The sequence below is a fragment of the Eubalaena glacialis genome, chromosome 5, assembly GCF_028564815.1.
Source record: "Eubalaena glacialis isolate mEubGla1 chromosome 5, mEubGla1.1.hap2.+ XY, whole genome shotgun sequence".
Lineage (NCBI taxonomy): Eukaryota > Metazoa > Chordata > Mammalia > Artiodactyla > Balaenidae > Eubalaena > Eubalaena glacialis.
The window spans coordinates 30569593-30588028 of NC_083720.1; the positions used below are offsets into that span (position 1 = coordinate 30569593).

General features: G+C 37.1%; 1 protein-coding gene across 1 annotated transcript; it reads right to left on the reverse strand.

The window, feature by feature from the left end:
• Window positions 1–2340: 2340 nt before the first annotated feature.
• RRH (retinal pigment epithelium-derived rhodopsin homolog) lies at window positions 2341–16764 on the reverse strand. Its single transcript, XM_061191154.1, has 7 exons — window positions 16659–16764; window positions 11418–11608; window positions 9800–9899; window positions 9105–9258; window positions 8011–8179; window positions 3763–3941; window positions 2341–2455 (listed from the first exon to the last, which is right to left on the reverse strand). Exons 1-7 carry the CDS (start codon window positions 16762–16764, stop codon window positions 2341–2343), a joined length of 1014 nt encoding a protein of 337 aa, XP_061047137.1.
• Window positions 16765–18436: the final 1672 nt, after the last annotated feature.

Genomic DNA, 18436 nt, shown 5'->3' on the forward strand with positions numbered 1-18436 from the left:
CACTTCCCCCTCCCCGTGTCCTCAAGTCCATTCTCTACATCTGCGTCTTTATTCCTGTCCTGCCCCTAGGTTCTTCAGAACCTTTTTTTTTTTTTTTTAGATTCCATATATATGTGTTAGCATATGGTATTTGTTTTTCTCTTTCTGACTTACTTCACTCTGTATGACAGATTCTAAGTCCATCCACCTCACTACAAATAACTCAATTTCGTTTCTTTTTATGGCTGAGTAATATTCCATCGTATACATGTGCCACATCTTCTTTATCCATTCATCTCTCGATGGACACTTAGGTTGCTTCCATGTCCTAGCTATTGTAAATAGTGCTGCAATGAACATTGTGGTACATGACTCTTTTTGAATTATGGTTTTCTCAGTGTATATGCCCAGTAGTGGGATGGCTGGGTCATATAGTAGTTCTATTTTTAGTTTTTGTTTTTGTTTTTGTTTTGAATTTTATTTTATTTATTTTTTTATACAGCAGGTTCTTATTAGTTATCCATTTTATACATATTAGTGTATATATGTCAATCCCAATCTCCCAATTCATCACACTATTTTTAGTTTTTTAAGGAACCTCCATACTGTTCTCCATAGTGGCTGTATCAATTAACATTCCCACCAACAGTGCAAGAGGGTTCCCTTTTCTCCACACCCTCTCCAGCATTTATTGTTTGTAGATATTTTGATGATGGCTATTCTGACCAGTGTGAGGTGATACCTCATTGTAGTTTTGATTTGCATTTCTCTAATGATTAGTGATGTTGAGCATCCTTTCATTATTCAGCCTATTTTATAAGATTATTGTTTCTTGCATTACTAAATGTGTGACTGAACCTCTGATAAAAATAATTATGACTAGACAACTTAAAACAATTGACCAAATATATAGTTCTACAATAAGATCAATGACTGTAACAGTGTAACTCTAGATATGGGAAGAAGCAACAAGAAGGAATCAGTTCCTGGACCATAGCAGACTAGTAAGACAGGCGGTGCAGAGGCTTTGGCTACTGCTAACAGGGCCTAGTCCAGTAATAGCACACTGAGTGGCCTATCAACAAAATCCTCGCTTGAACTGGGAATGAGCATTCCTAGCACTGTGGGACAAATTGGTCACGAAATGCCTCTCAAACCTTGGTCAAAATCATGACCAAAAAGGAGGGGATTATAAACTAAAGATATTGCCCACTATCCAGTTCTACAAGAATCAAGTCATTAGGCACTGCAGTCGCGGACCTACAGTACACCCTGAAAGGAATTCAGGGTGAAGATCAGGATGAGGCACTTTGTTCTCTGGGAAAACTAGCTGAACCAGCCCTTATAGTTAGATATTTTCAGGAGAAAATTTTATGAACCCAGTTTTTTGCATCTTCCCAAACTTAGAAAAGCACTAAAAACATTAACTAAGATATCTATTCCTTGCATATAGCAGTAACCTTCTACCGAGATGTGTACTTGATTGCACTATATACTGGCCTCCCACCTTACCTCTTTGGAACAGTCCTCAGAGCTTTCTGAAAGACTGTCTCTTGGGATATAATCTTGAGGTTGGGTCAAGTAAAATTTTCCATTTCTTTCTTACACTGACCATTGATTAATTTTTTCATCAATAAAACAAAAGATAGGAAAAAAACCACAAACATACAAAAACCCTCACTCTGATTAACCTTAATTCTAGTGCCAAATATATGGAAATACATACACATGAAAACAGTAATTAAAAATGCAGAACACATAATAGTATGCACAGATTATAAATTGCTATATAAAATATATATGTGCATTGACTGATGTGATTTAAAAGCAATAGTGCTTAATATTCATTTGATCATTTTTATTAAGTAGACTGTTAATAAATAATTGCATTAAATTTTAAATTGTGAAGTGCTAAAAATGTTTTCCATTCTAGCTGGGAACATCCAACAACTTATTTCAGTAATTATTTATTAAAGACTATTACTTATTATTATTATTAATTCATTCTAACATTAAAATAGCAGTTGCTGCTGATCTAATGGAGGGACCAGGCAAGATACCAGGTACAGCCTAATACATGCCATGATAGGGAGAAAGAGAAGAGGCCTTAATCTCATGTGCCTCTATTCACCAAAGGAGATAAGCAATAAGTTTACATATAAGGAAACAATGAAACATTCCCTACAGTGGCCAGTGCACCAACAGAAGAACTTATACACTGCACGTGAGAAATCTACAGTCTATTAGGACAATCCTCTATGTCTACATTTGACTGAAATGGGCTCAGATTTTAAGTGAAATTAAATGATCGAAAAAAAAAAGTAAAGCAAATATTTTGATAATGTGTGCTTTCCTCTTATTTCAGACTTTTCCAGAAGTCAGTGGGTTTTGGGGTACATCCATTGGTAAGATACTCGCCATGGGCATTGCTTGGTGAGTCTGACATTTGAACATGGCAAGCATCGCCCTCCGGAACCTACAATAAAAAAGGGAAAATCTGGCATTACCCATGAGGACCTGGCACTTTTAGAGTACTCTCAAACATGGCTAAGATGCCACTACTATGAACTGGCATCTCCAGATAAACTTCTGCTTCCAGCTTTAACATCTGCTGTTGAGACCCTTGGTCAATGTATCAAGTGTATGACACAGTTAAAGACCACTTGTGCACCACTGACTATTAACATTGAAGACACTTAATAAAAACCACTAATTATGTCTAAGATGGTGCATCTAACGTCATTTGCAAGGAATTATTTACTTGAACTGAGGATGTGTATTTCATGCATTTGTTCTTCTGAGCAAAGGCCAGTTTAAATTAAGAGGAGCTTGAGAATGCCTGACCTTTCCTAAAGAACTACCAAGAGACTCTGAATTTAAAATGTGTTCTTTATGCTTCTTATGTGGTCTGCTTGGTCTAAAAAGTTTTTATGTTTCTTCATATACCTGTGGCTAAAGTTGCTTTCCCTAACATGTACATAAATACATAAGTGTAATAGAAGCAGCATTGGCATTCCAGGATCAAATTACTGCACCTCTACTGAGATTTTTCTGATCAAATATTTAAGCACAGTAGATTGGTTCATCCCAATCTACTGTAGATTGGTTCATCTACTGTTACATCTTTAAGCAGTAACAGGAAATGAAGTAGTCTAAGCTTCACTGAGGAGGCAGGAAAGAAATCCTTGCTCAGAGGCTCAACAAAGGGGGAAGGGGAAGATTCTCGACTATCCTGAGTGACTACACACTCCTGAAGCCCTTTATGTTAGCACTGAATTTTTCTCTTGCATTTGAATGATATGTCTTCCTCCTAGTAAATATACAACTATGCTACCCACTTAGGGAGCCCAAGTGGCCTTGCTTTGTCCATTTTCCAGTAATAGAACTACTCTCTTCTTTGCAAAACCAATTCCGCATATTTTAAATGGGGTAACCATGTGATCCAAGCTGAGCTCACCAATGACCATCCAGGGCCGCTTCTGCCAGAAAGCCATGTGAGATGAAATTCACATTTGGGGATGCTTAGCTTGTGGAACTTGGGTCTTGAGTTACCCGTGATTATCTCGCCTCTGTGTGGGAAGAGCCTGTCACAGAACTGGAGCCCTAGACATTTAAGGTCCTAAATGCTTCTCAAGTTGCATGAACCAAATAACTTTTACATTCATCTGAAGTGAGTTTCTGTCACTTACCTCCCCAAAAGTTTTAGAACATTATCCATTGCCTTTTTAACATTCTTTCTGTATACGCTTTTTTTAGTTGAGAAGCATTTTAGACATAACTTACTTTTTATTAGCAATCACATAAATACAGGGATTGTAGAATGTAGAAGATTTTGCAAACAGTGGAGCTAGGATGGCCATTGAGGGAGGAATCTTCTTTGGGTCACCAAAAGAAGCCCATAAGCACACGATGGAATAAGGGGACCACGCCACCAGGAACATGAGTATCATTATCACAGACATCTATAAAAGAAATCAATATTCGCCAAACCCAATATCTAAAATATCAAAATAACTAATATATCTTAAACTGCATGAAAAATTATCTGGTTTGGAACTTGAATAAATTTATGTTGTTGAAGACACAGAGGAAAAACTGAATTTTTCCCCTCATACTTTGCTAATGTGCCTGAGGTCATCTATGATAACAAGAGCTTGTGAAATGGATAGACTGGTGCACGAATGTAAAGAATGCCCTCTTTCTTTTGGTGAGCTGGGGAGAATACAAAAGCTGGCTTGGATGACAGGCAGAAGGACCCACTCCTGGCCCACTTGGAGTAACTGTGCTAGGGACTGCTGGTGTTGAGCTTTCTTTTCCTCACTCTCATCTGCTAATCTAAAAAACAACTTTCTAACTTTCTAAACTCAATGTGAAAAAAAAAAGTCCTCTATTGAGCTCAGCGAATTCTCATACAGGCCATTTGAGCTTGGTATATAATAAATCACATATAATACGTACAGTGCAGATAATTTTGTAAAGAAGCTACCCTTACATTTTGTTTGAATGAAAAATTATAATTGTACATTGCTCCCTCCTGACTGCCCACTAAAACGATAGAAAAGGTTTAAAAAGACATAAACGTATAAGGTCTGAGAACCACAGATTAGACAGCTTTGTAAAAGTTAAAATCAAATAACCATTAGACAAGTGGCATATTACTTATCAGACCTGAGAATGATTTTTTTTTTTAATTTTTTTTTAATTTTAAAGAGCCAGGAATGAGGGAAAATCAGGTACAGATGAACCCACTCCACAGAACTACAGAAAGTCTCAGGAATTAGAGGTGACAGTTCTGAATGTGGGGCTGCACTTGGAACCTAAAACACAAAAACTCATTAAAATCTGCAAAAAGAAGCATTTAGACTTCTGAATCCCCTCTCTATTCAGCTAGGAAACAGCCCCCTCTCCCCAGAAGAATCCCAAGGGTCAGTGTAAGAGAGGGTAAAGCAGGGAAACTTGGGACTGGGGGACACTGGGCTCAGCTGAGAGCTGGCGTACTGTCCTGAAAAGAGGGGGGCTGCACGCTGTCCCTTCCCTGCACTGAGCCATGAGAATGTGGGTACACAAACTTGTACCTCCTACCCAGAAAGGTGAAAGAATCTTCTCTCCTTGGAAACTGACCAGCCCAGAAGAAAATACCCAGAGGTACAGATAATCAGAAACCCCCCTCTCCAAAGACATATCCCAGTGAAAGAGCACAGCGAGAGCTCACAATCAACTTTTTAGCGCATCACTCTTAAATATGCAGGGACAGTCATTGATCACCATACACTGAGGAAACACGCAAACTGACAGGCAGAGACCAAAACAGTGCAGGAACTCGGGGAAAAAAAATATGTGATGAACAGAAGGAAAATGTAAACATATACACAACATCATCACAGAAATGAGAGAAGATACACATGCATTAAACAAGAAGAGGATGCTATCAAAAAGAAGTATAGAGTATAAAATAATGCTTCTATCTCATCTATAAAAGTGAAAGCAGAATTTAAAAAATGCAATAGGAAGGTTGAAATGTATGGTCAGCCAGGGTAAGGGTGAGGTAAATAAGGTGAACTGTGCAAGTGCAGGGTCAGATCCTGTCTTTGTTTAATATTTTATATTTTGTTCAACGTGGATTTTTTACATAAATTTTGATTTTTTAAAATACTGCACTAACTACTTGTTTTTTTGATTACTGAGCTTTTTGACGCCTGCTTAAATTTTGCACCCCAGGCTTGAACCTCACTCTCCTCACCCAATTCCAGTCCTGGACATGGTTGAGGAAATCTCTCAGAAAGTAGAAACAGGAACTTCCCTGGCGGTCCAGTGGTTAAGACTTCGCCTTCCAATGCAGGGGGTGTGGGTTCGATCGCTGGTTGGGGAGCTAAGATCCCACAGGCCTCCCGGCCAAAAAACCAAAACATAAAACAGAAGGAATATTGTAACAAATTCAATAAAGACTTTAAAAATGGTCCACATCAAAAAATAAAATAAAAAAAAAAAAGAATAAAGTAGAAACAAAAACAAACAAACAGGGGACTTCCCTGGTGGTGCAGTGGTTAAGAATCCACCTGCCAATGCACGGGACATGGGTTCGAGTCCTGCTCTGGGAAGATCCCACATACCGCAGAGCAACTAAGCCCGTGCACCACAACTACTGAAGCCCACACGCCTAGAGCCCGTGCTCCGCAACAAGAGAAGCCACTGCAATGAGAAGCCCGCACACCGCAACAAAGAGCAGGCCCCGCTCACCACAACTAGAGAAAGCCTGCGTGCAGCAATGAAGACCCAACACAGCCAAAAATAAATAAATAAATAAAAACAAAACAAAAAACAGAAATAATGCAGGAGAGAATATTTAAGAAAATTAAAAGACAAATCCAGGAGATTAAATACTCAAATAAAAAGAGTTCCAGAAAAAGAGAACAGAGAAAACAAAATGGGAGGTGAAACTCACCAGAGAAATAATACAAGGAAACTCCCAAAAGGGAACACCTGAGTCTCGACATAGAAAGCACTCACCCAGTACCCAGCACATGGGTGAATAAAGAGCCACACCAAGGCATATCAGCGTGACATTTCAGAAAACTGGAGACACAGAGAAAATCACAAGCTTCCAGAGAGAACGCAGATCACCGGAATGCTGTCAGCCTTCTCAATGTGACACCTGAAGCCGAGAGACTATATAGAGTAATGCCTTCAAAATTCTTTGAAAGTCATTTTTCTACTTAGAATTCCGTACCAAGCAAACAATCGGTCAAACATGATCGTAGAATTAAGACATTTTCAGGCATGCAAAATCTTAAAAATTTGACTTCCTTTTGACCTTCTCAGGACTCTATTATAGAATGTGTTACACCAAATGTGAAGGAGTTAACCAAAAAAAAAAGGGAAGACATGCAATCCAGAAAACGGGCGATCTGACCTACGAGACAGGCCAAAGGCATTCCCAGCTGGTGACAAAGGAGATGTGGGGATGCTGGCTTCCTAGGTAGTCATCCTAAAGAACAGCCAGTGTAGACTAGGGCAAGAGATCTGGCGGGTGTCAGGAGGGTAGCGCCAAGAAAAGGATAAAGTCGACCTAGTTTCTGATGTATTTGAAAATACTAAGAGGAGACTGAAGCTTCTGGTGGAGAGTTTAGAGACGAATTAGTGACAGGTACACAGACGAGTCAGCAAACAAAGCTACAGAGAGAGAGAGAGGGAGAGAAGAAAAGAAGGGGAGAGAGATGAACGTAGGAAGAGAAAGAGAAAAGGAATGAATTGTTAACTCCAAAGGGGGAAAAGTTGTATAAAAAAAGAAATATAAATCATAGAGTCTTACAGAGATTTTCAATAAATAAAATTTAGATAATCACAATAATGTAAAATTGGCTCTTCATCTAACCAAATATTAACATTTTACTGATAAGATGAGAGATAAATGTTGGTGGGGAGGAGTAGGAAAGGTTGGTGGTATAAGAAAAATTTTCTTTGTCTACAGTAGGAAATCAAGAAGTAACAGCAAAGAAAAATACCCAAAACAGGGCTTCCCTGGTGGCACAGTGGTTAAGAATCCATCTGCCAATGCAGGGGACATGGGTTCGAGCCCTGGTCTGGGAAGATCCCACATGCCACGGAGCAACTAAGCCCGTGCACCTCAACTACTGAGCCCGTGCGCTGCAACTACTGAGCCCACGCACCTAGAGCCCATGCTCCGCAACAAGAGAAGCCACTGCAATGAGGAGCCCGCGCACCACAACGAAGAGTAGCCCCCGCTCGCCGCAACTAGAGAAAGCCCGCGTGCAGCAACGAAGACCCAACGCAGCCAAAAATAAATAAATAAATAAATTTATTAAAAAAAAAAAAAAAATTACCCAAAACAGCAGATAAGCACCTCATTTATAAATAAGCACATCATTTATAAATATGGAGGCCAACACCAGAAAAAAGAGCCAGAGAGTAAGAATAGGGAGTTGGGGAGAGGTGACTGCAGGGGCCAAGGAACCATGTCCATGTAAAAGCTTGATTACAAAACCTTTTTAAGGATTTTAATGTCTTACCTACCTTTGTTACATCTACCTGATCTGACCAATCTCTGTTGAGATACTCAGTGCAGGTACCAGTGGCATGATGTTTAATGGATCGAGTGACATGGTAATAGCAGTAAAACATCATTATCAAGGGCACAATAAAATTTATTGCAACAACCATCATGGTGTAAGAAACAAAAGATCTGAAAGTAAGAAAAGGAAATAATTAAATCATGACTTTAAATCACTACTCATTTAATATACTAAATAGAGTAAGGGAAACAGGATAATTATCAGAAATAATACTGGCACTGTCCAGCAGTCATTATGTTATTAAATAGCTTAGGAAGTGCATTTGACTCTGAGTTCATTTGGACTAGGGGTTGGCAAACTATGACCTGTGGGCCAAATCCAGCCTGTCGCCTGTCTCTGTAAATAAAATTTTATCGGAACCACATTCATTACATACAGTCTAGGGCTGCTATCACAGGCAGAGTTGAATAGTTGCAATGGAGACAGTCTTGCCTGTAAAGCCTAAAATATTTATTTTTTGACCTTGCACTAAATCTAAAAAGTTTTAGATTTAGTTTGAGAGTTAGAAATTTTCTATTTGCTTTTCTTCATAACCTATCATTTCCTTCAATAAACTAAATTACCCCCTTTTCCCTGGTAAATATAGAAAAGCATCACTGATGAGCAAGCAAATCCTCGCAGTGACTGTGCTTTTGCTGCATAATTCTCAGGAGATGCTTTATCACCAGATCATCTAGAAAAGGAAGCCTGGACTTTTGCCAGATCTGCGCACTGTCTAGCTCCACTAACACTCCTTTTCCTCGTCAGGTCCTACCTCTAAGGTGCGGATATTGGAAGGATTCTCTGTTTCGCCTTTGCTGCCAGAAGATAGAGGAAGGAACAGAGCAGGGGACAAGGGGAGCTGGATGGCCTTTCCTTGCAAATAAGCATAATTCACTTTTCTCAGTTCATCTCTGCTGTAATCATATCATCTATACCAAGGAAGCTCTTTGTCATCTCTGTATGAGAAACATTTGATCTGAGCTTAAATTTGAAATGGTGAGAAAATGTCTACACTAGAAGCATTTGATTATAAAGTGTAAACATGTCTCTTACACATCATTTTTCCGCCAGTTTATGGTACAGGTGGCCCCAGTAGGATCTGGGGCATAACTAGCCCACCCAACAATAGGCATCAAAGCCCAAAAGAGGCCATTGATCCAGGCCCCCAGAATCATGCTGATGTAAGTGTTGGTGGTCATTCTTCTTCCTATTAACAAACATATGGAACATCAAAGTCATTTCCCAATGATGTGATTCATATCTTCATTTTGTTTTAACTGATTATTCAAAGTTGTCATCAAATAGATTCTTCACAGAGCACTTTAGTTCACACAAAGCCTATCTACATAAATTCACATTCTGAAAAAAAAAAAATGACATTTAAGCTGAAACCTGAATGATAAAATGATCAGTCAGAGGATAGAAATGGAGAAACACTAGGGAAAGAGCATTTACAAAGACTCCAAAGTGGGAAAAGGTTTGGCTAGTACCCCAAAGTGAGAGGACCCCAGACCACACTGGAAAGGTAGCCAGGGGCCAGAATGCGTGGGACCTTGGAGGCTGTGTTATGAAATTTGGGTTTTATTCTAGGTATAATAGAAAATCACTGAAACTTTCAGTCAAGGATTATCAGAGAAATATGACTGACCATGTTGCAAGCCATTACATTTACATTTTGAAGTGAATGGGTATCGAGCAGTACTTAGGCAAAAATGGGTTCATTGAGAAAGCTGAGAAAAGTGCTGTACCTGCATCAGGACAGCAGATGGTCAGGTATCGATCCACAGCCACAACTGTGAGCAATCCAATACTTGCCATTCCAAAAAAGATATTCAATCCAGCATAAATCTGAAGATCAAAATTGGAAAGATTCCACCATTCTACTCATCCTCCCAAGAGACATTTACACTTTTATCCCATTGCTAAAATATATTTTAAATACACTGTTTTTTATTTTACTAATTTTAAAATATATCATCTATTGTCAAATTATAAGTGGTTTAATAAAGGCATTTATAGAAAATGTTTTGAGACTTCATTAATTAAAATAAACTTTTTAAAAATGTTAAGGCTTAAAGTAAAACTTCTATACATACTCTGTGGAGTACAAAAACAAACCATAAATTAAGTGCAATGCATATAACCAACAAAAGACTGCTATTCAGAAGATAGACAATTCAACAGGGGGAAAAGACAAACAGAAAAATGGGCTATTCACACAAGAGGAAACCTGCATGTTTGACATAAGATGTACAATCACATTAAATCTTGAAAGAAATGCAAATTATAAGATACTATTTTATATCCATCAAAATGCTACAAATTCAAAAGTCTGACAACCCCAAGTGTCGGAGAAAATGTGGAGTAACAGAAGTTCTAGCAACTGGCACAACCATTTTGGAGAGAAATTTGTCCACATCTGATAAAATTGAAGATAAACATTATCTACAACCAAACCATTTCTTTCCTAGTAATGTATCTAAACTTTCACACATTGCAGAAAAAGACATGTATGAGAACAATTTATTGAAGCCTTGTTTGTGGTTTAAAAAAATTGGAAACAGGGAATTCTCTGGCAGTCCAGTGGTTAGGACTCGGTGCTTTCACTGATGGGGCCTGGGTTCCATCCCTGGTCGGGGAACTAAGATCCCACAAGCCAAGCCACACGGTGCAGCCAAAGAAAATAAGAAAAAATTTTTTAAAAACCCCAAACAACCTGAAGCACATATTGCAAAACATTAAGATTTGACAAAACTGGTTGGTGCACACATGGGTATTCACTACTCTCTACTCTTTTCATTTTATTCTCTATAGTTTTATAGCTTAAAATAGCTGTTTTAAAAAATTAGGCCAAAAGTCATTAATGCAAATTAATATTAATTTATTTTCTTGTCAGTAAAAATCATAGTAGATATATTCACCAGCAATTCTCATGGAGAACTTTCCATAGAAAAAAATCAGCAACAGGTAGTTTAACTACATTACTTAGATATTATGACATAGTCATTAAATATTTTATTGTTTCAAATGAAAGAGTATTTCTTTTTGAATTTGCAATATGCAAGTTTTTATCTGAATATGCAAATGTTCACTTTTCTTCTCTAGTTGACTGCTAATTTTTTGTTAGTTTAGTTTTTTCCTTTGAGTTGGGGAAATTTTAAAAATATAATGATGGTGACTGATTTCACTTCTCTTATTAAAGAATATATTTCCCAGTCACTCCTGAAGCCATTTTTATTAAGGGCACCATATCTATTATCCTACATAATCTTATTTGATTGAAACCCTTGGGATTTTTTAAAGACATTTAAATGTACATTTTCTTAATCTACTTTATTTTGCTTTGATTCTAAAGATCTCCAATACCTGACATCCTGCATATCCAAACTTCCAACTTCCATGCAGATCTGAAGCAGCAGACATGGGGTAGCCAATGCTACTGACCCCTATATCAGTAACAGCCAAGTTAATGATAATTGCATTTGTGGGTGTCCGAAGCTCCTTGTACTTAATGAAGATGCCCAGAACTATTATGTTGCTGAGAACACTTATCATACCTGAGAACATAAACAAAAAAATCACACATTTTGTTTAATTTGAATGTGTAAAAGTAGAATCAAATATTTAAGCTCCTTCAAAAATATAGCAAATCCGTTTTGGTTCGTTTATTTGAAGAGCTTCAGCTATTCTTCAAGCTAGTTGTAATATCTTCACAGCCCTTTTGTGAAATAGAAATATAAAAATTAAAGCACAAAGAATCTACCAATTGCATAAACCAGCACCAAAGACTGGTGTTAATGTCATCACTATTGATCACTCTGTCCTTGATATTATTCCCTTGCATGTCATGATACCACCACCACTGATTTTTAGGATATACATATGATCATACAATCTCCTTTGGCAGCTTAATTTTCTCATCCTCCTTCCTGAAGCCTGAGGCTCTCCTTTCTCTATAGTTTCTCAAGCCTCAGCTATCATTCTATCCTAACAGTGCTTCTGTCACTTTCCATCCCTGAAATATGCTCCAGTCCCGCATCCCTTTTCATACAATTCATTGCCATTAAACATTTATTAAGCATCTACAGTATGTAAGATCATATGACTGTTTCAGTATCACTTGAAACTCAACATGTTCAAATCTTAATTCTTCATTACACACACACACACACACACACCCCTATAGAAGAATGCACACTGCAAGGTTTGGCTATCCAGAGAGGAAGTCGGACTGGCTTTCAGGTCCACTGAGAAGCCTCACAGGCCATATCACCCTAGTCAAATCTCCACAGCCTGGAATCTGACTCCTAGCCCTGCAGGTCCAGAAACTCAATGTTGTCAGTGCCCCAGAATTGGCTGGATTCAGGTAGACTGATGACTGAACTTCTTAATCTGAATGCCAGTGTATTCATTTACAACAAGAAATATTGTTGAGTGGACTGGATGTGCATGTTAGCCTGTTTAACACTCCCTACATGCAACAAAGGATGCACACATTTCCCATAAGCCAGATGTGGGCCATATTAGGTCCTAACAGCTGAGAGAGGCTAGAGCTATTACCAGATTCCTAGGGGCTAAAGGAGGGGTAAGGAACAAAAGGAATAGAGTGGTGTTCACCATCATGAAGAGAACTCTGGTGATCAGCTCCAGCTATTGCCGGTGAGAGGGAAGGTTTCAAAGCACCAACACCCAAATGTATCAGCTAAGGAAGAACTTCTATTATATCTTGGCACCTTGGTCAAAACTTCCATTCAACATCCTGTTATACTAATCTTCCAGGTTCCTGTTCTTTCCTCCTGCATGCTGCTGGCAGAATAAACTTTCTATAACATAGAATTAACCAAGGCTCTTCTCAAAACCTCCAATACACCCCAACATCTGTGGGATAAAGTCCACATGTCCCAGCCTGGTATTCCAGGCTCTTTGCCTCAATCTGTTTTTACCCTCTCTAAGCAAATTTTCACACTTGTCAAACAAGCCCTCCAACTAATTATTTATCAAATGCACCAGGCTTGTGGTAAATATCGACTTTCATTTCTCCCACTTGGAACACCCTACTCCTTTCCTCTACCTTTCCAAATGCTACCCTTCAAACTTCTGTTCAAGGCCAATTCTGCCCCAAAGACTTGTCCTCCGCATAGTATCCTCTCTTCTCTAAATTCTCAAAGTATTTGCTTATATTATACTTTACCTTATGTGATGCTATATTATTTAATTCATATATGCCTAGTCTTCCTGTGTAGATTTTAGGCTTCTAATCATTTCTATGTTGTATATATGACATATAGCAGATTTATTTAATAAACGGACAACTAAAACTCATATTGTTTAATGTCTATCATTCCTGCAAGCATAATTAAGGCACAATGATATCAAATTTGATGATCCTTTGGCTCAATATTTTTGCATCTAGTATTGTAGCTCCAAAAAGTTTAGTGGATTGAAGAATCTTTCTGGGCTAGTTACAGATTTGATGATTTTTAAGTCAGATAAAAACACAGTGCAGTAAATTGTTGCCTACCAAGTATGCAACCAGAATAAAGTAAGTGTGCTTTGGGGGCGGTTTTAGATATAACAGGGAGAATGAGGTAAACAATTTAGCCCTTTTTCTGTTTTCTCTGCAGCTGTCTCAAGCACTCTGCTTTATTTCCTAGCTGTAGGTGTTTTCTAATGAGTAGACAATAGATCATTTAGTAGTTAGGTCTATGTTCAGTTAATTTCCCCTTGGCTTCTGTGGCTCTCCTCCAATCTCTTTGGCAGATCCTCCTTAATCTACTTCTTGGCCTTTCTTTCTTCATCTCTACCTTATTAAATATATGCATTGTCCACGTTTCTGTCCTGGACCTTCTTTCTTTTCACATTCAATATACACTCAGTGATTTCACACAGATTCAAGGCTATATGCTGTTACTTTCCAGATCAATCTCATAAAATTCAAACTCATGTGCGCAGCCTTTTATGGAACTTCTCTCAAACGGAACCCAGAGATTTTCTCTCTTGACCCAAACATGTTCTTCCCCAGATGTGCTCCCATCTTGATGAATAGCTTCACCATCTATCCAGTGGCCCAAAAAAGAAACCTAGATGTCACCTTTGATGCTCCCTCACCTTCTCCCCCAGTCTCCACATCCAACCATCAATTCTAACTTCTAGCTCTTGAATGTGTCTATTTCTATCTCCAATACTACTACTTCCTCCTCAGAAGTCTTTTTAATCTTAATCACACAGGGGCCACCTACCTGGTCTCTTAGCTACCACTGCAGCGCATTTCTAAAATACAAATTGGATCATGTCATTCAATGATTCCCCTATCGCCTTTACGGCTTAGGTCTTTCATTAGCTGGTACACAGCCATCCTCTCAGCCTAGTATCTCTCATGCTTCATCCTACAAGTCACCCATTATGAATCTATTTCAGATCCTTAATTCGCCATGCCCTCTTGCTCCCCAGCATTAACTGGAGAAAGGGAGAGTGCTCAAGTTGGTAACGTTTGTAAGAGCTACAATCTAAGAAAAATATTAAACTAAAAATTAAATTTAAAATGAAAAATCTAAATAGGCTCTTGGTAAAAGTAACAAATGAAATAAATGCTTTGACTAAATTCTTTTCCTCATAGTTTTGGTTTCGATTTGGACATTTAAGTGAGTTTTTTTAAAGGGAGAGATTGGGGGGCCCAAAGAACAATAAACGTTTGAACAAAAGCATAAAGAAGTTAGATATGCTCCCTTCAGTTCATCTACTAAAAACACAAACAAACAACACGTACTCATAGTATTGATAAAACTGATCCTTGTGGTTATACCTGAGGGTTCTAGAGTCGAAATACCTGAGTTCAAATCTTGGCGTAGCTACTTAGTAGATGTGTGTGTTGGGAAAGTTATTTAAACTCTTTATCTGTAAACAGGGAAAATAAAATTTACTTACTGAATTAGCATAAGGATGAATTATTCTGTACATGTAAATATTTAGAACAGTGCTTGGTATATACCAAGTATTCCAATAATAACATTAGTAGTGGTAGCAGTAGTAGTAGTGGTGGTGGTGGTGGTTGGAGTAGTAGTAGCAGTAGTAATAGTAATTCTAGTAGAAGTCATCATTGTCGTCATAGTAAGATTACTATTACTATTACTATTACTATTACTGTTACTGTTACAGGGATAAGAACCAGCAAGAATGTTTTCTTAACAGGAAAATTTCTTTGCATGCTTCTTTTGTAACCAGATCAAAAAAGATAGCTTTTCTTGGTCATCTACCAAAAACTAACTAAACCAAAAGTTTGTATACAAAGTACTTCTATGTAATTGTGATAAGGAGCTTATCTCTTTAAGTAGCATACTGTTTTCTCCTTTCTGTTGCAACACCAAAAAAAAAAAAAAAAAAAATCAAAAAGAAAACAGAACTTATCCAGTGCTTATCATACAGAGGTATTCAAATGAAAAAGTTTGCTGAGGAACCACATTTTCTATCACAGAAGTAATACTCTGTGAATTATGGGGAAACTAAGCAATTATAAAGAATAAACTGGGTACAGTAGGATTTGTTATGTTTTTACTCTACTTTTGAATATATTTGAAAATATTCATAAGTCAATCCAAAAAATAATAAGAGTTACTTCTAAAACTCATTACTAAGCATAAAGTTGAAAATGAAGTGACTGTTAAGCATAAAATTAATACCACAATTCAACCTATACATAAAAAAGGTAATCAGAGAACTTCTATTGTCAATTTCTTCATCCCTTTTTTTCAGCCAACAAGTCTTTATCTTAATCCAATATATGCATCAATGAGTGTGTGTATGTGGGGAGAAAGAAACATTTGTCCAACATATACTGTATATATCATTTAGGTATATTTGTGCATTATTTAATTTTACTTTTCAAAACAATTGTGACAGTGGCTTATTCTTATCCCCGTTTTACAGATATGAAAATGGAAGAACAAAAAACTTGCTCACTGTTGCAAAGATACTAAAAAATGAAAACCAAAGCTCAGTTTTCCAATACAGCATTGGAAAATGAGCTCAATTTTCAAACTCTGTCCTCAGTGACAATACACTCTGCTCTCTCTTTTTAAGACTTTAATTTTCTTTCCAGGATCTTTCGATCTTAACTAGATTCCACCACCAAGGACAAAACTACAGAAAGTATGTATGAGAATAGTAAATGCTATAAAAATACATTTTTGTCACGGTGCACACTATTCCCCAATAAAAACTTAATTTGACAATGTAATAACCAAACATATGGATAATTATGCATTTTATAGAAAACTTTTCTCAGCCCCATTTCACGGCTCTCACTGCCTATCAAAATTCAAAATAATTTGTTATATTAACCACCATTAACAATGTTTCCATTTATTCTTTCACCTACATTCTTTTTTTGATCCTTACAGCCAGGAAGTAGAGCAAGTATTATCATCCTTATTTATCACATGAGCACCCTAACTGAGAAAGGATAAGTGACTTGTCAAGGTTGGCCAACAATATAGAACTTGAAACATTATCTCTGAACCCATGCTTTTTCTACTACCTTATGCTGAAAACCTCTGCTTTTCTTCACTTATTCAAAAACAAAATAACTGTTAATGGAGTAAACATCCATACCTGCTGTAATCAAGTAAGCTGCAACAATATTGTGTTCAGTCTGTGAAAAGGCCGAGCCGTCTTCATTTTTAGAGTCTGAACTGTTGCCTAAATTATTCCTTAGCATTTTGGAGGGAAGATATCAAGATAGCCTTCATAACGGGCCTTCAATATCTATGAAATGTTTCAAAAGCCACCTAGGGAAGAATTTTCAGAACCAATCATTTCCACTTAAAAGACCTCAAAGAAGGGCCTTTTCATAGAGGCCCTCCCTTAACAAATTTAATTGGGCTAAAGAGGAAAGGATTTTTAATTCCCAGAACAAGAGAAAAGCTTATTAGCAAAATAAAGAGAAATAACAAGCAACACACATTTTAACCAATTAGGGCATCAGCTTTATATCCAAGGAGATTATCAAGTGCACACATCACATTTAAACAATAAACAAACTCAGAAAATCAGATCAGGACCTGACTTAACTGATTTCTGCTGGAAATCAGTTTCAAAATTAAGAGCCAGCCTTAGTCCTCTAAAACTATTCAGATTAAGGTCCCTGTTTTCTGTTTGACCCTTTCAAGTTTTCCATTTCAATTCCTTTTGTTTTTTCCATAACAATTTAAATCATTAGAGATAAGTAAAGAAGTAATCTCCCCCATCCTTCCAAATTTTACTCCCCTAATGGTAATAATATTGTTCGGTGTATATTCTGCTTTTCTTTGCTTATAGAAACATATATTTATACAACTGTTTGAGGTTTCTTCCACGTTTTTTTCCATTCTTTTCAAAAAATGGGGAGCTATGTATATATAAAATCATTCTGTAATTTGTTTTCCCCTAAAGCCATACCATAAATTCCAGGTCAATAAAGCATGGATATAGCATGATCTACTTCACAATTCACCTCAGTTCATTTACCCTACACTTTGATATGCACAAGTAGTTAATCTGGTAATAATCATAGCATGCACCAGCAAGGTATCTAGATTCAATAATTCATCTTGTAAAGTACAGGGCAATTCTAATATTCTGGATTATCTTGTTATAACTCCAAAAGTGGGTAACATAAGTGGTTGACAATCTAATATGAACATTTATTGTTAGAATAATATATCCCTATACCTTTTTTCCTCATATTCTTTATGCCAGGTAATATTATAAAAATTTGATTCTTCTCAATAGTGAATTTCTAAACATCAGTAACTTTAGAGAAGTGCTAGATGCACCAAAGTTAACAGTGTAAGCATATAACAGAACCACTAGAGGGCTATATTTACCCACTTAATTTTATAAATCTTAGAATGGCACAGCAAGAAGGGACTGGATAATCCTTTTGCCTCAATTTTCAGTTATACACATACATAAACTGAAAAAGTTGAAATCAGGTTGGTCGATCTGTCCCAGATCCCATAGCTACTAGTACTCAAATTTTTATAAATGTAATAAAATATTCGGAAGGGTATCTATACTAGGAAAGTGAACCTCTTTAGTATTCCAATATCAAAATATTTTCAAATGACCCTAAAGCAATGAACATAATACCTAAGATAACCTCTCCCTTTTAAAAATCTATGGGTTGTTAGGTTTTAAGTCTTTCTCTTTTTTTTTTTTGCATTCACCATTCACTCAAAATTTTTTGAGTTTACTTTGGTTCATACTCCCTTCCTTTCCTGTAATGGATTATTCCTAGTTAGTTGTAGTACCCATTTAAATTTTCCAGAAATAATTATTTCTATTTATAAGAACTGAAGAGGAGAGATTGGTTCAAGATGGCGGAGTAGAAGGATGTGCGCTCACACCCT

What these genes read in the sequence shown, in the direction of transcription:
- RRH (XM_061191154.1), bottom strand. Translation starts at nt 16,764, where the DNA reads ATGCTAAGGAATAATTTAGGCAACAGTTCAGACTCTAAAAATGAAGAC. An exon ending in TTGGATATGCAGGATGTCAG is followed by an intron (nt 9,900 to 11,417) that starts GTATTGGAGATC and finishes TTTGATCTTCAG; the next exon opens with ATTTATGCTGGATTGAATAT. An exon ending in ATCAGGTAGATGTAACAAAG is followed by an intron (nt 3,942 to 8,010) that starts GTAGGTAAGACA and finishes TTTCTTTTATAG; the next exon opens with ATGTCTGTGATAATGATACT.